This window comes from Lytechinus pictus, chromosome 3 (genome assembly GCF_037042905.1).
Source record: "Lytechinus pictus isolate F3 Inbred chromosome 3, Lp3.0, whole genome shotgun sequence".
Taxonomy (NCBI): domain Eukaryota; kingdom Metazoa; phylum Echinodermata; class Echinoidea; order Temnopleuroida; family Toxopneustidae; genus Lytechinus; species Lytechinus pictus.
Genome location: NC_087247.1, coordinates 25,472,428 through 25,495,860, shown reverse-complemented (window position 1 = coordinate 25,495,860; position 23,433 = coordinate 25,472,428). Strand labels below are relative to the sequence as shown.

The following is a 23,433-nucleotide window of genomic DNA, read 5'->3' as shown; positions in this document are numbered from 1 at the left end:
AAACATGTCACCCCACTGAGAGCGTTTCTATAGCAACAAGATCACTTTACGTGAAGTGATTTTAAAAACCAATTTCGTGTGATCAAGTGGGAACGCTTGCAAAGAGATCTTCCAAACTGGTTTCCTGAATCGGTTTCCAGTAAACTAGTTTTAGAAAATGTTATGAGAGCGTAATGATAATGAGAGGCATTTGGTCCTAACATCAACACCATCACCTTGCTAGATGTCACCCATGATTGTGTATTGCTTTTATGTTTGTAATAATGCAGATGTAGTAGAGCCAGTGAATGTAGTGACGGTACAAATCGACTTCAGTATAACGAGGACTGCATCGCCATCAACAGTTTAAGTTCAGATTACCAGGAAATAGACGACAATCCTCAGATGGTAAGTGACCCTCACCCCCTACAACAAACATGAGCCAAGGCACAAATGAATATTACTGTTGAATATCCAACAGTATCTAAATGACATAGCTGCTACCTGTTCATATTTGGATAAATTGTTTATTTCTACTTGTATTTTCCGTCAAACTAATGTTATTCTCATTTCAGTCTCAAATACTCTGAGTAAACATGCCATATTGTTTTTTAAAATGATGATGACGATGATGGTAATTATAAAAAAGGTTATATAGTGCTCAGCTGTACATGTCAGTTTTTATGGCATTTCAACTAAATACAATGTATTAGGAATAAAGAAAAAGTACCAGATATTCTGAACATGTTCAAATTATCAATGAGAAAGTGAAAATGGGTTTTCAGTTTCTGTTGATGAAAGTTTGGGTAATTGGATAATGATTGAAGAGCTTTAATCTTATAACATGAACCCTCATCCATGTTTTATTGTTGACTGTGTGTGTGCATGGGATGATATTTCAAGATAAAGCTGCACAAACATCATATTTACTTGAGAGAGATATGAAACAAACTCTGCAATATGGGATTACCATCAGCAATCGGGCTATCAAAAAAAGATACATAATTAGTAGTACGATTTCAGGTTTCAGGTTAGAAAATGGAGACATTTTGGATTTGTGTAGGTACCATGACTGCTTTAATGCCAAGATGCATGTATACATTGAGTCTATAACAAATCGTCCAGAAGTGTGCATTATTATGCTTTTATAAATACTGATTTTAGCAAAATTGCCTATGCACTATTAGGCCGCTGATTTAACCATATAACATAGTTAATATGATGTAAGTTTCACTTCTCATGGTGCAAACAAAGAACCTGGGGCCCGTTTCATAAAGGACTTGCAACTGTTGTAATTTTGCCATTAATAGCAACTACCATGGTAACAGGGCTCAGCAGCAAATCAGAATCAAGGTTGCCATGGTACAGTAGTTGCCATCATGGCAAAGTTACAACAGTTGTAACTCTTTATGAAACGGGCTCCTGGTTACCTAGTCTGTATTAATATAGACACCTGGGTCATGCACTATAATGAGGACCTTTCTATTTTCATCACCTGGGTCAGGTGTGGTAATACCTCAGTCACATTTGCTCTATGGTGGCCGTACGGGGAGTCTAAAACAAGTTTTAACATTTTTGTACCAGCTGCATTTAGGTGGTTTGAATAAAATTGCAAAAAATTGCCGTTTTCGACTCGTCGTACTGCTGCCGTAGAGCAAATGTGACTGAGGTATCACCACACCTGGCCCAGGTGATGAAAGTAGAAAGGTCCTCATTGCAATGGTGTATGACCCAGCCAGTGTCCATATTAATAAACTTGCGGACTAGGAAACCACGGGCCTGTCTGGTCATAGGATTTTAATAGTGTATTGATGGGATTTGAACCCTTTACCTCGTGGTTAGCAGTCCTGATACTCATTCACTTTCTGGACTGTATATATTTTCTAGGTCAGATTCAGTGTCTCTCAACTGCCGACTCCAGTCTCTGACTTTAATTACACTTGTCGGTTTGATGAAATTGCTACTGACACAAAAGTTAGTGGCATGAGTATTAACTGCTCGACCCCCGCAGTAGATGATAGGCCTGAAATACCAAACGGTGAAAGTAAGTACATCTTTCAGTTCTTTATTCTCGCAATAGATCGGTGGCTTTGGTTTATTTAACCAATTTCAATGCATTTGAATTTGATTTGATTTGATTTATTTTTTCTCATTCCACAAAAAAGACATACATCTTGAAAAAATAAATACATAATGACAATAATATATTCACTGTTATACAAAGTAATAGAATAAATGTGAAATATGAGAAACCTATTAAAAAGCATGGCTTGTGATCATAGGTTCCCATGCATATATATTCTTATTTGATTTCAATAGCTTTTATTTTTAAAATCAGCAGCATTGGCATTTTTCTTTCACTGATGAACCATTCTTCTTAAAGTTCATTAATTTATTTCAATTTAATAGATATTGATGGAAAATAGTTATTTTTGATGTTCTCATTCTTTCTGAAAAATTCATAAATTTGGCAATTCTTTTCCTTTAAACATTTTTAGCATTTCAGGAAAAAGTATTGATGCGATTGTCTCAGGCATATAGTGTGTATGATTATGACTTAAAGAGCCAAATCACAATGTGTGGTCACTATAAAACCATCTAAATATTCAAAATTGGAATGTCTTTGAATGAGTTCAATCGTTCCTCTTCATTCTCAAGCTTGTCTCCCTCTTCTCTTATTTCACTCCTCGTCTGGCTCTCTTCATAGTCTGTAACTTTATAATGTGCTTCTATTTTACTGTATACACCATATATTTTGCTTCCATATATTTGAATGACATTGCTTCAAGACGGGGAATTTACAATCCATTATTTTTTCATGAATTTAATTCTGGTATAGTATTTGCATTTTTGTGTTCAGTAAGCTTGAAATTTGTGAAACATGAACCCACCATAAACTATTCAATGTATACAAAATATGATTTAATTAATATATATATATATATATATATAAATATACACCTTCTTAAGTGCAACATATTGAATTATCCATTGCTATTGTTATTTCACACAGAACAAGGTTTTGTTTTATCGATATCAATTTATTCCAATATTGATTTTGTTTAGATATTTATATAAAAATGTTTACTTTGTATACTTTATTTATATCAATACAATCACATACCATTTCATTACAATGAAGGTGCGCAATGACATTATGCGATACAAATTCTATTATAACAAAGGTGCGGACTATAGGAAACTTTTTATCAAAAAATTGATTAATAATAATCTCAAGGACCAGAATAGTCTTGACTATTTGAGTGCTGCAATCGGTGGTCCTGTCTGCACTATACATGTACTTGATATCATCTTATCATTAAATGAACGAGATTCTCAAATAGTGCACACGATCAGGTTAAATATTACTTGTTTCCTGTGTTCTGTGGCACTGCATGCTGTGTGCGAGCGATCTGATTGAACATTCAAATATTGCACAATTTATCATAAGCAGTTTACCAAGATAATAATCCAGACGTGCTTCTTATAGCACTTGATATATTACCATCATTTGCAAAAGTTTAAGACCACCAAAGTGTTGTTTATAATAAACTGCAACAGTTTCATTAAAAACTGGCCTAATATAATTTGTTGAAAGTGTTGATTCTCTGTTTGATAAGATTGGTTAAAGGGGATTTAGTTTATAGAAATTGTCAATCCTTTTGTTTGCAAAAGTATTTTTACTCCAAAATATTTTTTTAACAAAAGGATAAGTTAAGCTCTTATATAAGTTCTTTAAACTAATTTAACTTTAACCATTCAAATTAAACACAGAATCAACACAAGCCAGTTTCAATGAAACCCTTGCAGTATATTACAATTATTGTGCTATACACGAATTATCAGGTGGTCTTAAACTTTTGCAAATGATGGTAGTGTGGAATATTTCATAAATAATGAATGCAATTTTCATTGATGGGTCCGAATTATTTTGATATGGACTATTTGAGGGTGAATTTTTGAAAGAATTATATTGAAAGTAGTTTAAGATTACAAGGAAATAACTTAGTTTTTATCAACATTTTTGATAAGTCACTGAGGTGAACAATATATCTAAATATTTATGTTTAATTAGTAGTGGATAATTGATTCCTAGTTTTGAAATATAGATATGAATACTTGAAATGATAAACACTCATGATGTTTCAAGTTAGTGCATTTAATAGGTTCAAGATATTATACCATTGATACAATAACAAAATATGAATGTACATATGTACTTCTCATAGATAGATAGTATTCATCAGAGAGGTTCCACTTTTCTCTTGATAAAATGTAGTTTCACTTTTGGCACATTTCTAAAGTGTTTAGATATCTCTTTTATTGAACACTTGGTATCAAAAGGTGTTTTTATAATCTTACATGAAAGCATTTAGTTTGTACTCTGTTTTATGAGTGTTGAAGAGTAAAGGTGGCTGTTAGTACTGAGTTATTTTATGGTAATGGTAATATTGATAATGATAACTCTGTAATGTTCTTGAAAAGAATAATTGAAGGGGAGGGGGCTTTTTATGCAAGAACTTGAAAGTTTCACTTGTCTGACTTTCACTGATGTCATTTCAACAGAGACATGTTCTTTGATAAATTTAGATTTACTTATTTTTTGCATCCTGAACAAAAGTGAATGGCGGAAAATTTTCCTGACACCGCCCGATTTGTAAAAAGAATTTTCAGTGGTTGCCAAATTAAAAAGAAATGATCAAAGCCCTGACTGCAGCATCATGTCCAGTGTGTGGGCCAGGTGCGTTGGAAGCCATCTTGGAATGGGGGAGGTGGGGGGGGGGGACATCACAGGAGCCCACATTTCAGGGTGAGGGGTCCCTGTGACAAATTAGTCCAATATAATACATGCGTTTTCATATTCAAATTAAAGTCTAATGAGAACTCCGAATCCTTCATTATCCTTTATCAATCAACAAAAAAATATTCAACAAAACACATGGACTATTTCCACTCTGGGAGTGTACTGATGCCATCGTCTCAATTTGGAATCAGTCATAATATTTTAGGAACATTGGCTTTGATTTTCCCAGAATCCTCCCTTTATGAGGAATCCTCTATGTACATTGTATAATTGCCATTCCGCCTGTTAGCTACTCATTATTTGATTAAGATTGGGTGTTATATTTGTACTCTTTGTAGCTGTGACATAGATCAGGGCTTCTCCCTCTTCATCTGAATAATAAATCATCACTTCCTCTTTCAAAAAGTTGAATATATAGGTTTTTCGACTTTTCTTCCTTATCCATGCGTTTACATGAAGGTGAAATACATGGAAGAATGTGATATTCTCAAAAGCCAATGAATTGACTACTAATACTAGTTTTGGTGTATTTTGTTGTTTGGTGTGTATTGTTTGATACATATTGGTTGACAAATTGTCAAATGTATTTCAATAGCTAGACTATGGTACTGTCTCACGATCGGGGTCAAAGTACAGAAGGAATATGAGTAGACATTGTACTATTGTGGGTGTAATCAGGGTCAAAATACAGCCTATGTGTATGTTATTAGGATATGTGAAGATGTTATTATGTTCCATTTCAGTTTAATACATGTATATCCTGTTCTTTTCACAGGAAACACACCAAAAAAAAGATCATATATGCAGTCTGATTAATTGCAAGACTGGAGCACATGGGCTATCTTTACCTGCTTTTCATAAACCGTAATCTTTTTAGAGTAGATTGATAGGCATACTTATATTTTTAATTAGTGTTCATATCTCTTTTTACTCTATAGCTCTACCAGCTGATACCAGTTGATCCTATTCATAGATATCACACCAGTTTGGTCTAATCGTTTAACACAATCGTCATCATTTAATCTATGATAGGCCTATTTTACAGGAGTCTTTGAATTACTATCATATACCAAGTTTGAGCTTTTGTTACTCTCATCTACCAATTTAGCTTTCTTTTTTTTACTCTGTTGGAAGTATATAAAGATGACACATTTTGCCAGCTGATAACGAATTCATATAAGAAAATAAAACAAATAATGTGCAGATTTAGGTTTTTATGTTAGTGGCAATGGATCTCAGGTATGCAGCAAACATTACCTTTTGCAACATTATAAATACCAGTGAGTTTTCTCCATTGTCTCTGTAACCTTGGACCTACTTCATGCTGTAACACATGCTTATACTGGTTCATTATGTGTGGAGTGTTATACACTGTATAGATATTATTTGTCTTAAGTAAAAACGTGTAGCAGAAAGGCGTTGGACACTTACAAAGTTATCAAATTCCATGTACAATGCACATGGAACAAAAATGTTTGAAAAAATTTAATCTCTGAAAATATTATTTCCTTGAGTCACAACAGGAAAGTGTCACTTGTCATGTTTAAAGGTCAAGTCCTCCTTTATGGCATCAAGCTCATTTGAATGGAGAAAATCAAACAAGTACAGCATCAGAATCTATCAAAACAAATATCATAAAATGATAAATATATAGGCTTCATTGAACAGTGATTTGCATAATGTGGTAGGTATGCAGATGAGAGAGCCAATGATGCAACACATTTGTATCTTTTTTGTATTCTTTTACATGTATATAGTAAAGGCCCAATTTTCCAATATCCTGAAAAGCAAATTCTTGGTTCTTCTGTTTCTGTATATGGTATCTCCCATAGTATAGCATATGGTATATAACCTAGGAAACATTTTACATCAAGGTTAATCAGTCACAGTGGCTGAAGTTTTAGACGACAGATATTACTCTTGGGCCTTTTTATCAAAGTGGAGACAATGGCAGAGTGGAGATTCCAACTCACAACCTTGCGATTATGAGTCCAATTCTCTAACCACTGGACCAAACGACCGTGTTCTATGTTTGAAATAATAAAAAGCTTTTTTCTTAAATCTGTAATGCAGTACATATATGCAGACATAATTGCCAGTCCATGAATACATGCTAAATATTTTTGTATTTGCCCCCAAATTGTGTTTTCCTCAAAAGCTGTTAACTACATGTTCATCTCAAATTTTTTTTCTCATAAAGTCACATGAAAAGTTTGGGAGCTTTGTATGACTTTTTGATATTATTTATCCAGCTTTTAAAGGAAACCAAAACCCAAGAAGAGAAGCAATCTTTTGGAAAGAGTAAAACAAGATAAACAATTTAAAACAAGTTTCATCAAAATCGGTTATGAAATAGGCAAGTTATGGACGTTTAAAAAGTCTTGTTGTACTTTCTATGGGTATCCTCAAATTGGCAAACATGCTTCAAAATGGCTGATTTTGTGGACAGCCCTCTATTTGTTTTGTACACAAATATTCAGGTTTTCCCCTTTATTTTTTACATATTTCACATCATTTCCTCCTGACCTTGACATATGTGGTGTGAATTATATTTTCCCATGGCAGATATTATCCTCAGAATGAGGCAATATGCAATTTGCTTTAGTACAACCCCACCTTCCACACCTCATGCAAATCGGACTCTAAACAAAAAGTGTTGGGGCAAAAAGGACATCCTTTATAAAACATTTTAATTTTGTTTTATCATCCCCGCAAATTTGACCCTAAACACGTAACTTTCCTAGCGAAATAGATACCCTTTTTTCATTTTTTTTGTGTTTTTGACACCCTTATCACGTTACGTACGTAACGTGCCCTATCTTGAAAAAGATATCCTTTTTACGTGTTTTTTTGGTCGCGCATGGTATCCACTCGTCAATGTAAGTGGCCCCCCCCGGGATTAAATCACATAATAATGATTCTACATATCTTGAGGAAGCAAACCATGTTTCAGATAATTAGGACAAAAACTCAAAATATTTTAAAATTTCATGTAAAAGATTAAATGAATCACCATCAGTTGGCTCAATTTATTTCCCCATTGCCCCGAGTTTGTATGCATATATTGGTGTTTTGTAGTTCCAACTAAAGTATAGGTCTATCTATGCTTTCAATTGCCACAACTTCCTTGTTTACATGATATTTTGACAAAATGTTCTGTGTTATTGCTTGTGGATTGTCCTGTATTTATTTAATGAGTTGATGTAAAAGTGAATTTGCCTAAAGAAATTCAGTGAACTATACATGTATATTTCCCCAATAAACTAATCACTTCCTGGAAAGATGACTCATTTTAAAGTGGATGTTTTAAAGTTGAAATAGAAATATTTTATGAAATTGAAATGTTTATTTCACACTCAATAATTTTTTTCATGGAGGCTCATTCATGATTAAAGGGTCTTCTATTCATTGTTATTTAAGAAAAAAAAAATATCTTGATTTTGCATTGACAGATGGTGAAATGAAATGTATATACATTTAAAAAAATCTTTTGTATTCCCTTCTCAAATTCAAATTGATCACTGAAAAATTAAAGCACAATAAACTGCTAAATCTAAAGTGCACAATCTTTCCATAGAATGATATGATCTTATTAAAGATATTTCATTGATAAAGCATTTTAATCACCTTTTTTTCCTTTAGATTCTGTTACCATGGAGCTTGGTGTTTATTCTAATTCACAACGTGTTGTCATTGTCAAAGCAGATTACGACTTCTTTAGTTGCTCAGCAATAAAAAGGTATGTATACACAATGCATATTCTATAAGTAATTTTATGAATTATCTGACTTAAGTTGATGCTTTGTGTCTAACATGCTAAAGGTGCAAGACAAATTCACATATGAAAACATGAATGGAAATTTCTACTTTCTGTTTTCAGAAATATTTTTTGATTTCCTGACCATTTCTTTTTTTAACTGTCTAAATTTTCTTGGCCGTTTGTTGTTTCACATTATTGAGCATTCATTGTTTTCTGGATATGGTTGTACATGATAATTTGATGCTTTTTGAACTATTTATTTTCTTGTTTTTCTTGACCATAAATTTTCATACTTGTAGCATTTTTTTTTATTATAAATTATTTGACAAATTTCCTTCAAAAAGTTTATATTTGGTTCATATTCCAGTAATGCCATCTGATAGCTGCTCTTATAAGATTTAATGAGCCACTTAGTGGATCCACTTCAAATGATTAAAGCTCATCAATATGCAAACATGATATGGATAAACTCATGAGTATCACAGTATACATGTTCATGGTAATGAATTTAAAAGTGGCAAGAATTGTCTTTAAAATATCCAATCAATAGATCCAATTGAATTTAAATTTGATTCATATGACTGTGCATACATATATGATCTGATCAGGTATTGAAGAGTTTGAAAATTGAGTGTGTAATATATTTTATATAACTGATATAAAAAAATAATTCTCATTCATCCAGTCATGTAAAATATGAAGGAAATGATTAAAAAGACTGGAAATACCAACTCACTGTTGGGACGTTTCACCAGATACCACTTGGCTTCTTTGGGCGAATGACGATCCCAATGAAGGAGGAAGCCCTTGCAAAGTTTGAGATTGTGCAGATTCTCTGCGATTTGGTATCTTTTGAATTGCCGGTCCCACCCATGTGACAAATTTTGCCAAGATGGAATTACCATGGAAACTGAGCTCAGCAGCCAATCACAATCAAGGTTTCCCGGGTAGTTGCAATAATGGAAAAGTTACTGCAGTTGGATTAAATCTTTGTGAAACAGGTGCTTGTTATTGCAGGGGCATCCAGCTAGTTTGTTATTCATTCAGCTTATTTTGGTATTTTTTGACAATTTATTGTTTTTCTTATTGTTTTTCCCTGTTTATCAATTTTTTCACCATTCCATATTTCGTGACCATTTAGTATTTTCTTGACGATTGTTATCTTTGGGCATACTTTTGATTTAGGGTGCGTTTATGCGCCAGTTTTTTACCCTAGAATCATCGAATCTGCAGAATCACGATTGCATTTAGTCAAAAGTGAAAGTGAACATCTTTAAAATCACAAACATGAAACACGGAAAAAGGGGCATTTGGAAAGACGTTTCTGTAGAACCACGAACGAAAAAGGTTGTATTTATAAACGCAATCGTGATTTGAATCATAATTCTTTGACGTCACTGTGTCAGGCTACTTTCAGTTTGACTCTTGCCAAGCTCAAGGCGCTCGCCATGCTCAGTGTATATTTACAAAATGAGCTATGCATGCATTTAACTTCAAGTTGTGTGTTGATCATCGTATCGTCCACTACTTTTCGTTATTTTTTGTCATGTCTTCAAGTTCAAGGTCTATACCCCAGACAATGATCTCAGTTTTTGTTGAGTTAACATTGTCAATATTAAATTTGATCTACGCTGAAATTCACTTCTGAACACCGTTTTTGATAAACCGACAATATGAATAGAAGTAAACAAAACGAGATATAATAGACTGAATTCTGGAAGCAAAAGATTGATTTTTCGAGAGCCGAAACATGTGCGAAAAAGTTGACCTTCCTCTGTCAAACTGCACACTGTGATGCGCACCGGATCGGCCTGAATTCGAGGAGAAACAGCATTGGAATGGAGGTCGTCTAAACGCTGATTCTGTGGTATTGTGATTCATGTTTGTGTTTTTAATCATGATTCAAATCATGATACTGGCTTGAGGTCGCATAAACGCAGCCTTATTGGTCATTCATGTATATTGTTTTTATAGACTATTCATTCTTTGACCATTTGTTGTTTCTCTTAAATTTTGAATTTCAGTGTGTTTCTTTCCTGCCAATTTGTTGTTTGGTCTTATTCATTGGTTTCTTGCGTCTTTGACCCTTTTTTCTTGATAATTGTTTGTTGTATTTTTCTGCTTACCCGCTATGGATTTCATTGTTTTTTCTTGACTACTAATTTGATTTTTTTTAATTGATTGTTTTACTTGACCATTAGTTGTTCAGAATGTACATCAAGTGAATGGGGCTGTGACTGGTGTGTATATGCAGGCAGATGTACATTGAATGGGGCCTCCATCTGCACCACAGTCGATGAAAATGTAGTAGGAAATGGAGTAAGTAGAACTTGTATAGAGGTTTGTTTAAACACAACTGTAGAAAATGTGCTCTGTAGGTAACCACAAGACTCTATACCTGTTTTTACACACCTTTAAACCACTGATAGAAACTGTGCTATTAATTTTGTAATCAAACAATGAAAAACTAGATTTTGATTGGTAGTAGAATGAAGATACTGTTATTGTATATGTCTGTTATGGTATATTAATGTTTTGATAAAATGATATGTCTGCATTGATTTATTATTGTTCTATTTCTATTTTATTGTATTTTTTTGGGGGGGGGGTGTCGAAGAGGAATCTAACTTTTGTTACAAATTGTTACAAATCAATACAAGAATAAAAAACAGAACAACAAATATTGGAAAGAAATGTAACAAAGAATAAACCAGCTATTAAGACTGAGATAACTCTTAATTATGTTTATCTTGCCATGCATTCTCTGTTATAGGACCAAAGCTATGGAATCAACTGCCTATCCAATTACGCCAAATTTCATCAACAGAAGCATTCAAGTCCCAATTGAAAACTTATTTAATCTCCCATTAGCAGTTTAATATTGTGTTTATTCAGGAGAATTCAAACTCTATTCTTTTTTGTTTTCTATTGTGTTTTGTGTTTATTTTCCTTGAAGCGCCATGAGCACCGAAAGGTGGACCTGTGCGCTATATAAGTAGCCACCATTATTATTATCTCAAATTGACAATTTGGAGACCAATCGCTGTGCCCCACCCTCCTATTGGATATACCACATTTGTCAAAAGGACCTCAATTGGCTCTTCTCGCACCATGCTCATTACTTGGCCCTGAATGCTCTGTTTAATACGCATGCTGTACTATCTGCAGGTGTTTCATAAAGCTGTTCGTAAATTTACGCACGCATTCAACTGGAACATTTTCTTAGGTTCTTAAATCAGTTGCGTAGGGATACATTACTTAGCACAAGATAAGGTCACCAGACATGCATGAAGTCTTTCATATTCTACGAACAGTTATATGAAACGCCCACCTGGGGCCCGTGTTACAAAGAGTTGCAATTGATCTGATCAATCGCAACTATGGAAAGCCAGCAATGTCAACATCTAAAATACATGTTTGTTCTAAATATTTTGTAATAATGACGTTTATTCATACATTCACTGTTTTCTTGACAATTCAGTATGCTTCTCTTTGTTTTCAAAGGACATTCAGCAAATTTCCCTCCAAGACATTGATGGATTTCCATATACTTGAGATTGATCAGATCAATCTTAATTCTTTGTAAGGTGGGGCCGAGGTCCCTGTAACATAAAGCTCAGGCATTTGATCATGGACCTGTTTTCTGTGATTGATTCCATTGATTATTGTGTATGAAGCTTTATATGACACCTAGATAGATCCTTGTGATTTGATTGCTTGTTTGATATCGTTCATTCAGCCCATTTTGTAATGACCTCATCAACCGTGCAATTTTGGATCCATTCATCGTGCAATTTTTGATCCATACGATTTTGTCCATTGCACTCGCGCACCGAGACTGCAGCTCATGCACCAGCAGTGCGCATGTTGTAATGACGTAACAATCAACAGACCGAACTCGCACTGCATGAGCATGTTTTGCATCGAAATTCATGAAGTACATATGAAAAAAAAAAATCCTTTTTTTAGGTGTCATATAAACCAAATAATGAATGTTTTTTCATTCGTGCAATGGACAGAATACTTCATTCGGTGAAAGATGAAATATTGATCCATTCGACTCGGCTACGCCTCGTTAAATGGATCATTTCATCTTTCACCTCATGAAGAATTCTGTCCATTGCACTCATAAACATTCATGATTTGTATATTATACAATGGGGACCCTGGTGTGAAGAGGCCTTGTCACATCGTTCTGTTGCAAGCCTTGCCGTGCGTGTGACTTGAAGGTAACTATTTTTGCTACCCTCAGGTCACACCCAGGTTGCCTGCATTGACAGAAGCAAACACAAGTCTGATTTGCACGCAGAAAGGTTTTGAACATGCTCAGAACTTTGTTGCGGATGAGTTTTGGGCAACTCATCCACAAGCCTGCCTAGCATGTAGCAATGTGACAGGGCCTTGAGTGTAACACATTGCTTGTTTTTATCTGTGTACAGGAAGGAGGATCGTGTCCTCAATTGGACGATGTGTCAACGGAAATCTTGATACCTGTTGGTCTGAGACGGGTTATACATCTTACTGGCACCAACCTTCCCAGCACTGCCAATCCAACACAGGTGAAAATCACTGCCATTACAAGGCAGACCCTACGCTCATACACAATAGCGTGTAACAAGGATTTTTGTTTTCAATGGCTGGTTGATGTACATGGGTACAAAGCAAAGGGTATCAGAATTGCCTAAATTAGGAGTAAAGTCTTTTTTTAACCCTGGATATGTGAAAAATGTGTATATAATTCACCCAATGATGAAAACTGAAAATTTCAAGCGTTTTGGGATGGGGAAAACATGGAAAAGAATTGCGTTGGGTACACTTAGATGGAAGGATGATGAATATTTGTAAATGGTCCAATTTGAAAGTCCATGTACAAAATTAGTGTCCATCTTGTGATGACAGTGCCCCCTATTTGAACTAAACTCTGAAATATTCCACTCATGTCAGATATGTGCACAAAGAAAAAACTTAGCTGACTTTTGAAAAAGGAAAAATCATGTGACAAGTAAAATGGTAAAAATATGATTATGTGACTATCACCAGAATTAATGAAAAACATATCACTTTGAAACTTTATATTGTTCCTTGAAATGTATTCACTTTTCAGATGTGTTTCATTTTATGGAATAGTATACTTTTCACTTTTTTGTTTTCATGAAAGCAACTGTTTTTTATGTGAATGGATGAAATTTTACACAGGAATTGGTAATGATATTTATTGGTTGTCGACATAAATTGAATTGTAAAAAAGCTTCTGTAATCTTAAAGTACTCCTTCATTGGTGCTTTAATAACAACACTGTATTTCCATCTTCCTGGTTCTATTTAACAAACTTGGATGTTTGTTTTATTGTGTGTACGATATATTTCCGTATAAATTTCTTGTTGCTTTTATGAGGTTTGGTATCACTTTCATCAGATACAAATTACAATAATGATATTATAGTAGTAGTCAGGATTTCTTTGCATTATCATGAATGAATCAAATGATCATAGGGATAAGATATTTTCCTCCACCTTTCATTGGTGACTCAGGGTCGCTAGTCTCATTGAATCAATTTATTAGCGCATAATGGTATTCTTGGACTCCAAGAATACCATTGTGCTTTTCGGAAAGGGGAAAAGGGGCGTCATGGTCTAGTGGTTAAGACTATTGTCTTTCAATCTGAAGGACACAGGTTTGATTCGCAGCCATGGCATGTTTTCCATCAGCAAGAAAATTACCCATGTTGTGCTACACTCAACCCAGGTGAGGTAAATGGGTACTGACAGGAAGAAATTCCTCAAAAAGCTATGAGCACCAGAATAGGTAGACTAGCTTAGCTTGGGTAATATAGTAGCGCCTTGAGCACCTATCAAGGTGGATACACACAATACAAATCCTAATGTTATTTTACTTTTTTCATTATTATTGATATATGTTAGGAACCTTAATACCTATCAACACTCAAATAGGGAAAGTACAATTAAAAAAACATAAAGAGAACAATAATCATTGTTATCCCCTCAGAAGCAATAGGGTGCATCAAAGAGTGAAACAAACTCTTATTTCTTATTATAGGTGGATTACAAGTGTGTCCTGAGCAGAGATGGAATACCATTCAAAACGGTTTCCGTAAGCAATGTCAATAGCACATTTGTGGAATGTGAGGAAACAGAGGTAAGCACATGCATTTCAATTGGCAAGACCATTTGAATTTATCTTCACCACTCGTAAAGATTTTAGCATTGATTAAATTCATTACTTGCTTTTTAAATGTTTACCTTCACTGCCCATAAAGATTTTAACAATGATTAAATTCATTAGTTGCTTTTTAATCATGTTGATATGAGTGAGGTTCATATCTTCCCAGTTCCCACTGATTTTAGGCACTGAGGAAACTCTTTAATTGGTAATTTGTCCCTCATTGGACATTCAGAAGATACATATTCACTGTGTATTATACGTGGCGAGTCCGAAAAATACCTTTTGATTTTGATTACTACTAGTAATACGGAGAATGAATGAGCAATTGTATTTTGTGTGGAGAAAAACTGAGATGGTTTTGAGAGGAAAGGTACTTGTTTTGTGAATTGGTGTGTTATCATTCAAGTGGGCCTATATTACAAGAGTGCATTGCTCAGCATGGTGCATTATGGGTAATCAACCTGGCCAGATATGAGAAATTGAGGACTTGAGATGGGGCTATTAAGGCTGGTGGTTTGCATGTCCTTGAAAAGAAATGATGGTTTCCACCCCTACTCCACCTCCAACAATTGTCATCAATCAAGGATAGGGAATAGGTCTATTGTGATTGTGCATGCTTAATGTCATCTAGTTTTTCACTTCTTCAACTTTTATATACCATAAACTCAATGAAGTGGAGAGGCATCAGTTTGTGGGCCTATGTTGACGTGCAAAAGAAATCCATTTTCCCAGGTCCAATTAAGCCAATTTCACAAATACAGCAATCTTTTTTTTTATCATGTATATTTACAAAATAAGCTTAAAAACAACATCTGTGAAAATGACATTTATTTTTATAATCTATTCATTCTATTTTGTTTTCATTGTTTTTTTCTGTTCATATTTTCATTCAATGCTTAGCTACCAATAAGTTTAGTCATTAATCCATTTTTGGGTACTACATTATCTAGAATGAAATAAATACAAGGGTTCTTTGCCATTCAAGTTCTTTAACTCTTCCTCCTTCTCCTTCTCCTCTTCCCCTCCTCGTCCTCTCTCCCCCTCCCTTCCTCCTTCATCATCCTCATCCTCCTCCATCTTCTCTTTCTTGTTTTTCTCCTCCCCTTCCTCCTCCTCCTCTTCCTCCTCCTCCCTCCTCTCCCTCCTCCTCATCATCCCTCTCCTCTTTCTCATTTCCTCCTCCCCTCCTTTTCCTTCTTCTCCTTTTCCTCCTCCTCACCGTCTCTTTCTTCATCATATTTCCTTTTCTCTTACTCCCATCATGTTCCTCATTATTCCTATCTCCTTTGCTCTTTTCTTCTTTCTTCCTTCTTCTTCATTTCTCCTTTCCCTCATCCTTGTTTCCATGATGATCTCTCAACTCTCAGTACGATTACGATTCATCGGATGGTCTAGAAATAAAAGTCAGCATTGGTGTGGAGTACCTGTCTAGCGGTGTTTTCATCGATAACAAAAATAATACAGGTATTTCCTACAAACTCTATAAAAGGAAAGTCTACTCCACTTCAATTTTTTGTTAAAAAAAATCAAACATGGATAATGCAGAAAATTTCATGAAGATTTGATGTAAAATAAGAGTTATGACATACGAAATAGTGCCTATTTTCACAAATTTGTTATACATGTATGCATAACTACATGATATGCAGATTAGAGCTAGAGTCATATGGTGTAACAGTTCGCTATTTCTTATGTATTTTTTAATATGAAATATAGAATATTTCAATTTTTTCCTCATTATTATACACAAATTTTTATTCCTCCCAGAAGATGTGGAATCGCTATTGTTTTTAAACTATCATTATTCACTAATGCCAAGTCTGCATTGTAATATTATTTTTAAACAGTTTGTATATTGTACTCTTTATGCATATATCCTAATTCAATTATATTTGGAGAAATCGAAAAGAAGATATAAGGTTAAAGTGTACTTCACTTCTAAAATATCAAAGATATCCCTCGTAACAATCTGTGAATTGATGCTGAGTTTTATATAAAGTGTAAACTTTGAATGAACAATTGTACCAGTAGGGACAAATTTCTCCTGATAATTTCAAATGTCTGTCTTCTCTCTATTCAGTCACCTTGTATAACTGCTCTGTGAATGGAATGAGCTGTCGTAGTTGCGTGACGCCGGAAATCAGAGTGGCGCTAGGGTGTGGATGGTGCGAGGGAACTTCAACCTGTCAAGTGAATGTCGATGATAGACAGTGTGAGAGCAATTTCTTGGGAAGAGGAGATTCTACCAGTTGCCCAAATGCTGTAATTACTAAAGTGAGTATTGGTACTATAGACCCAAATGCATATGACGTCATAATATCGTAGCGCCCTCCCTCAAAGAATACAGGAATACATGTAAACTGAGTTGTCGGAGATGAGCCAGTTGCAGATCACCAATGCATGCGAGGCAGTGGTTTCAGCCTCTAAGATAGCAGTCTATTCATAGCTTCTTGCTCTAAGATCTGTATATGTAATATTCAGATTTTCTTATGAATTCTGAAAATCCCATTTGGTCTCTGACTGAAGATGCATACCTTTAGGGTAAGCCAGGATTAAGTAATGAGGGTAGCTAAGATTAAAGCCAAACTCTATTAAGTTGCAGTGAGCAAACAGTTTTTTAAAAGTCTTTGAAATTAAGGTAAATTATTATTGTTATAATGATTGTATAGTTGTATGATAAAATATGGTGATGGTGGTAGTGGTGATGGCGATGGTGGTAGTGATGATGATGGTGGTGGTGATGGTGGTGGTGATGGTGGTGATGGTGATGGTGGTGATGGTGATGGTGGTGGTGATGGTGGTAGTGGTATGGTGGTAGTGATGATGTCGATAGTGATAGTGGTGATGATGATGATGGGGATGGTAGTCGTGGTGGTGGTGATTGTGGTAGTTGTGATCAATTGTAGAAGTGGTGATGGTGTTGGTAGTAGTCTTGTTTTAACCATTATCATTATCACCATAACTATGAGGAACATTGAACTTGGAACTGTAGAGTAACTTGTACATGTAACATTCATCTAATCATTTTAAACATTTAATGTAAAAATTGAATTAATTTTCATAGATCTTCCCAGTCTCTGGTCCAATTGAAGGGAATACCACACTGACGATCAGCGGAACAAACCTTGCTGCACAATTTGATGAGATTTCTAATATCACAGTGGCAACAGTTGAATGCATTGCTACCAACCTCACCTTCAACCCTGGAACCAGGTCAGTCAGTTTATTTACGATATATAAAATATTACTGGCTTATAACTGGTCAAAATGACAGATGCATTTCATGAAATTGATGCATGCTCATAAACACCCTCCATTCATTGTGTGTGCATGCCAGCAAGGTATCGTGGTGACATGCTCAGATGTGTATGAGCCCTGGTGCTTATTCTAGTAAGGGTCTGTTTCACCAGCCTAGCTTCTCTATTGGAACTAAAAACCATTCTTATTATTATTTAAATCAAGCTGTCAATTTCTGCAATCTCAGGATCAGAAGGGGATAAAACCCCCCCCCCACCTTCTCTCTAGCCTGTACAATTTCAAAATTTCTTTAGGTTTTAGAATCTAATATTTACCTTAGATGACAGATATAAACATTCATCACATTCTCATTCATATTCAAATTTCAGTTCAGATTCCAACCAGGGCTCCGTAACACAAAGGTTTGCGATGAATTGCAAATATGAGAGAACTGCACTCATTGGCTCCAAGTCAATATTTTAAACAGAGTGCGCATACAACGATGATCTTGATTGGTCATTGGTATTTAGCAATCAATTGCAAACCTTTGTGTTACAGAGCCCAGATCCCCTTTTAGCCATACATATTTGTATCATAGATTTATCACAGATTATCTGCTCATGAATGAATAAAAAGATAATATTTCCCTCAAAAAGAAATAGTTCTTGTCATTGCAGCAATGACAATGACAAAAGGTCTTCTTGTTTAATTATTGAAAACAGCATTGACTGTGTGACTGGAAGCTCACATAATGAGACTTTGGAAGGACCTGTAACTGTTGTGTTCAGCTTTGGATCTGATACGTCAGAGGAATCCTTCTCATACAGGGTAAGTATATCAATTTGTTATTACAGGAATCAGGAAGTGTATAAAGTTTAGCATTCATAAAACTTGAGTTTGTTGCATGTGTGAACAGCTGTAATGCTTTTATAAACAATGTATGCATGAGGAAGGAAATATGCGTTCCCCATTTTCGAATCATATCATGTGATTCCCCAAGACACATGTAGGCATATGATATCATTTATCTTTGTAAAAAAGGGAACAGCATTATTTACAAGCTCTGCTTTCTGTTTGTTTCCTTTTTCCTCATTGAATTTTAGCCACTATGGATGTTTCTCTTGTAATATACATTATGTATGTTATAAAGATTTGGAAAATAAAATTGTTTTAAAACTTTAAAATTAAAGCTTAGGTGTAATCCCATATAAATTTTTACAAGTTTGTAGCATTTTGCATGATCAAATGAAAAAATGTTTTCTTTATAATAATAGTAGGCTAATAATCATAATAATATAGGGTTTGTTTAGTGTATGTATCCACCTTGTTAGGTGCTCCTACATATGTATATTACCCCGGCTATGCTATTCTACAGATTCCAGTGCTCACAGCTTGGAAAATACCATTATGATTGGCAGTGGTTATATTTCATAAAGCCCTTATCATGTAGATGTGTTCCCAAAAGATTGTTTAGTTCTTTTATTCTCTGATGGTTTTGTGAACCAATAGAGTGATATTTACTCAACATAATTTGGAAAAAAAATATGTACTAAAAACACTTTCAAAAATTGCTTTTGACGAACTGAAATTTGACAGAGGTTTGCTGGATATATATATGATAATATGTTAGTTTTGTTGTTGTTGTTGTATCAGCCTTTTGCAAATGTACTTTTACAATGCAAACATTTGTATTTATCATTGTAAATATGTTCATTTTTATACACATATTCATTATTGTAAATATGTTCATTTTTATTCGCAAATACATTATTGTAAATATGTTCATTTTTATACGCAAATCCATTATTGTAAATATGTTCTTGTTGAGACTCTTATACCCCTGATCGGAGGTCGATAGAGTTTAATAAAATCTTATCTTATCTTAATCTTATACTGACTGGATTCTTAATTATTATAAATAATTCAATAATAACAAGTAGTCTTGCTTGTTAATAATATATTATGCTTTTCGCACTGCACTTTTTTCTCTTAACCCCAGGAAATTGGTGGGGCTAAGGGGGTCTTAGCCCCACCAATTTCCTGGGGTTAAGCTTAGCCCACTTCGTTTTCACACTATGTTTTAGCAAAGTGGGCTAGTACGGTAAATAGTACGATACTATCTGGCCGTGCAAAAAAGCAGGGTTAGCTGGCTTATTGTGGTGTTTAGAGATGCAGTGTGAAACGAAACAGGGCTAAGGAAAGGTGAGGCTAAGCACTAGCCAATCACAGAAGCCGAAATTGCACATTAATCGCGCTCTGTATGGTAAAATCATCAATATTTATGAGCTGTGTGATTGCCCGGGGTTAAGGCGTTAACCCCGGCTAAGCAAATAGTATGGGGTTAAGAAAGACAGTGTGAATCGAAAAAAAGATAGTATGGGGTTAAGGATAGTCTGGGGTTAAGGATAGTATGGGGTTAAGGAAATGCAGTGTGAAAAGCATATATGTAACTTATTAACCAGCAACACCACCTGTTATTATTGAATTAATATATCTCTAGGATTGTCCTTATCATTAAAGAATATCATGGTTGTTGGTAAAGGGTTTGTAATTTAAGCAGAATGAAATTAAATACATGTAGAACCAGAAAGTTATCCTGGACGAAACATATATAAAAAAAAACAGAAGGTGAAAAAAAGATGCTCTATTCACCAAGGCGTAGCCGAGAAATAGAGTGTCTTTTCTTTCACCAAATGCAAAATGTCACACCATAGCATGATTAAGGATTCACTGTTTGTGTTGTACAACACCTCAAAAATAAAAACAGCAATCAATTTTTTTTCCCATGTTAATCTATGAAAATAAGAAAGAATCATTGAAAGTAAAATTCCTCAAGCACTCATTATCTGCAGCAGTAATGCGCATTTAGCTAGCAAGCCCTCTGTGTACTGCACCTGCATGTACTAAGCGCAATGCATTGAACCCTAATTTTTATAGTGGCGTCACCTTGTTCCTGACCATGCAACGGTACATTTTGGACGGTACGTGTGCAATGGTACGAATGTTTGACATTTAGCCTCCCATTTATTCGTGTACAACAAGCTATTAAGTAGGCATTGTATGAAATTAAAGATTAGGTGTAATCCAATATATGTCTATTATATTTACAGAGCATTTATTTTTTAATTGGCTTCATGTTCCTACCCGGTTGCTTTTCAGAACCCTAGTGTAAGTGAATTCTCACCTGTAACTGGGATAGCAGCTGGAGGAACTGAGCTTGAAATCAGTGGAAATGACTTGAATACTGGGAGAGACATCAGGGTTTTTGTTGGGAATGCTGAGTGTAAAATCACAGAGAACAGGTAAGCTTATTTGTCATGTAGGTAAGAAATATTTTTCTTGTAAATATGAAGTATGCTTTATACCCACTTGTAATTGTGAACATGATGTGATTTTAACAGTATACATACTAGAACTACAACTGTAAATAGTCTAGGAATATTCCTATAGAATTTGTGAAATCTGTTTCACCAATAGCGAATTTAAGGATAATGCTATTTTTCTATTTTTGTAACAACTTTTTTGGGGAAAGGGGGCTTCCAAGGTTAGCAATAGACAAAAGGTCATACCTCCATTTCATAAAGCTTGTCAATGTTGACAAGTTGTGTTTCTATGATAGTCAGAATAATGACAATCAGTGACCAGTGTTTTGCTAAAAAAAATACAGAAATTGTCAGAGTAAGACAATTATATTTTCAGTACTGGCTACTTTAATGAAAAGTTTTCCAAGCATCTTCTGTACACTTGAAGATAGGGATTTATGAGGTGTAGCATGTTTATGATTTGATATTCAAAATGGTTTGCTGCATGGTATATCCTGATCGTTCATGATTTTTCATGTATAGTTTGAAATTTTCCTTATTCATATATATATGTATATATATATATATATATATATATATATATATGAATAAGGAAAATTTCAAACTTTACATTTCCTTATATATATATGGTATAATTCTTCAAGCATAAGAAAATTGATGTTTGGGAGGGGAGATGAGCATTATTTTCGATTAAATCTAGTATGGAAGAATTGCTTTCTTAACATAGCTTCAAGCAGAACTTTGGAAAATCACTCTGAAATCTTTGTAAGCTAGGGTGTTATAGTACACAGTATTGTTCCTCAAATATCTTTCGGCAAGGTCACCAGCTAACACCATTTTGAGAAATTGAAACATCACATGTGTTTCTTTTACTCCCTTACTTTCCGTGTTTCCTCGTACGGATATATTTTAAGATAAGATGAGGTATTTATTTGCCTTTCCTGCCTTCTACACATATGTGTGTGTTACAAAGGTGATTTCACATTCTGGCGATTAATATATTCACAAAGCATTGTGATAGTGGAAAAAAAGAACACAGAAAATAATAAAAGTATCGAAAGAATAAGGAGAACCCCTGAAAAAGCAGGGCATGTAAGGTTAGGGTCTCTTTTGTGCCAAGTAAGTGACCGAGTACATAGAATATCTTTAAACTAAACAAAAAACCCTAAAACTGAACAACAACAATAACAACTTATTATAATATAATAATCAAATGTACAATTGTTCAGTGGAAATAGCAAACAACAATATAATTCAGTGATATATGATTGATGAAGAAATAAAGAAAGAAGGTATTACAATAAATGTGTTATTCTTGATTTGGGTAAAATTGATATTTAAAAAAAATCCTCAAATTCATGTTAACGAAAACATGTGATATACGCAATTACCTGTCACTCTAAATTATAGCAAGGTATTATTGTACATGTGTAAGTAAATATTGATGTTTTATCATTTAATTTAGTATAACATCTGAGCTGATAAGATGTTTAACTGGAAGATCTGATCAGGGCGATTTTTCAGTTACCGTGAGCTTTGATGGAGCAGAGAGAGTGTTGCCTGGTGGATATCTATATGCACCTAATCCTTCTATTGAAGATTACGCACCCAAGGAATCCATCATGTCGTAAGTTTCAAGAAAAATAATAATAAATTATGATAATTGCTTATATAGTGCTTAAGGCCCGGTCTCACTGCACTTACAGATGCAGAGAGGATGTAAAATGGAAAAGAATCTTGCCATCCGTTGGAAAACGTTATGTATCCGTTGTGTACTCTTTGCATCAAGTTTCATACGCTCTACAGTACATCCATCGAGCATCCGTCCACTGTGATTTCATTGTTCACCCATTTTGTCCATTGTCTGGAGCGGATAGAAATTTTGCTTGTCCGCTGTACCTGTTATGAATATGTTTTGTGTCCATTTGCCAGTGGGACCAGGCCTTCAACACTTCCTTTACAGAAGCAGTAATGCAGCATAATTACCCTGGCTTTAGCAGAGCAGATGTTACGCATACTGTGTTTCAAGGAATAAATTCCTGCCAGGTGCCCAATTATCTCACCAGGGTTTAGTGCAGCACATTGTGGATCAAATTTCTTGCTTAAGGAAATAACTGCATGGCTGGGATTCGAACCCATGATCTTTT

At 34.6% G+C, this 23,433-nt stretch overlaps 1 protein-coding gene across 1 annotated transcript in view; it reads left to right on the top strand.

Annotated features, from left to right (window-relative positions):
- The window catches only part of LOC129257559 (plexin-B1-like), an 88,065-nt gene that overhangs the window by 24,868 nt on the left and 39,764 nt on the right, over positions 1-23,433 (top strand). Inside the window, exons 5-16 of the mRNA XM_064095935.1 lie at positions 270-387; positions 1,867-2,023; positions 8,426-8,522; positions 10,745-10,862; positions 12,983-13,102; positions 14,601-14,699; positions 16,094-16,190; positions 16,807-17,000; positions 17,791-17,939; positions 18,686-18,791; positions 21,123-21,265; positions 22,752-22,913. Of these exons, the coding sequence (XP_063952005.1) occupies positions 270-387; positions 1,867-2,023; positions 8,426-8,522; positions 10,745-10,862; positions 12,983-13,102; positions 14,601-14,699; positions 16,094-16,190; positions 16,807-17,000; positions 17,791-17,939; positions 18,686-18,791; positions 21,123-21,265; positions 22,752-22,913 (1,560 nt within the window). The remainder of the gene's footprint in view (positions 1-269; positions 388-1,866; positions 2,024-8,425; positions 8,523-10,744; positions 10,863-12,982; positions 13,103-14,600; positions 14,700-16,093; positions 16,191-16,806; positions 17,001-17,790; positions 17,940-18,685; positions 18,792-21,122; positions 21,266-22,751; positions 22,914-23,433) is intronic.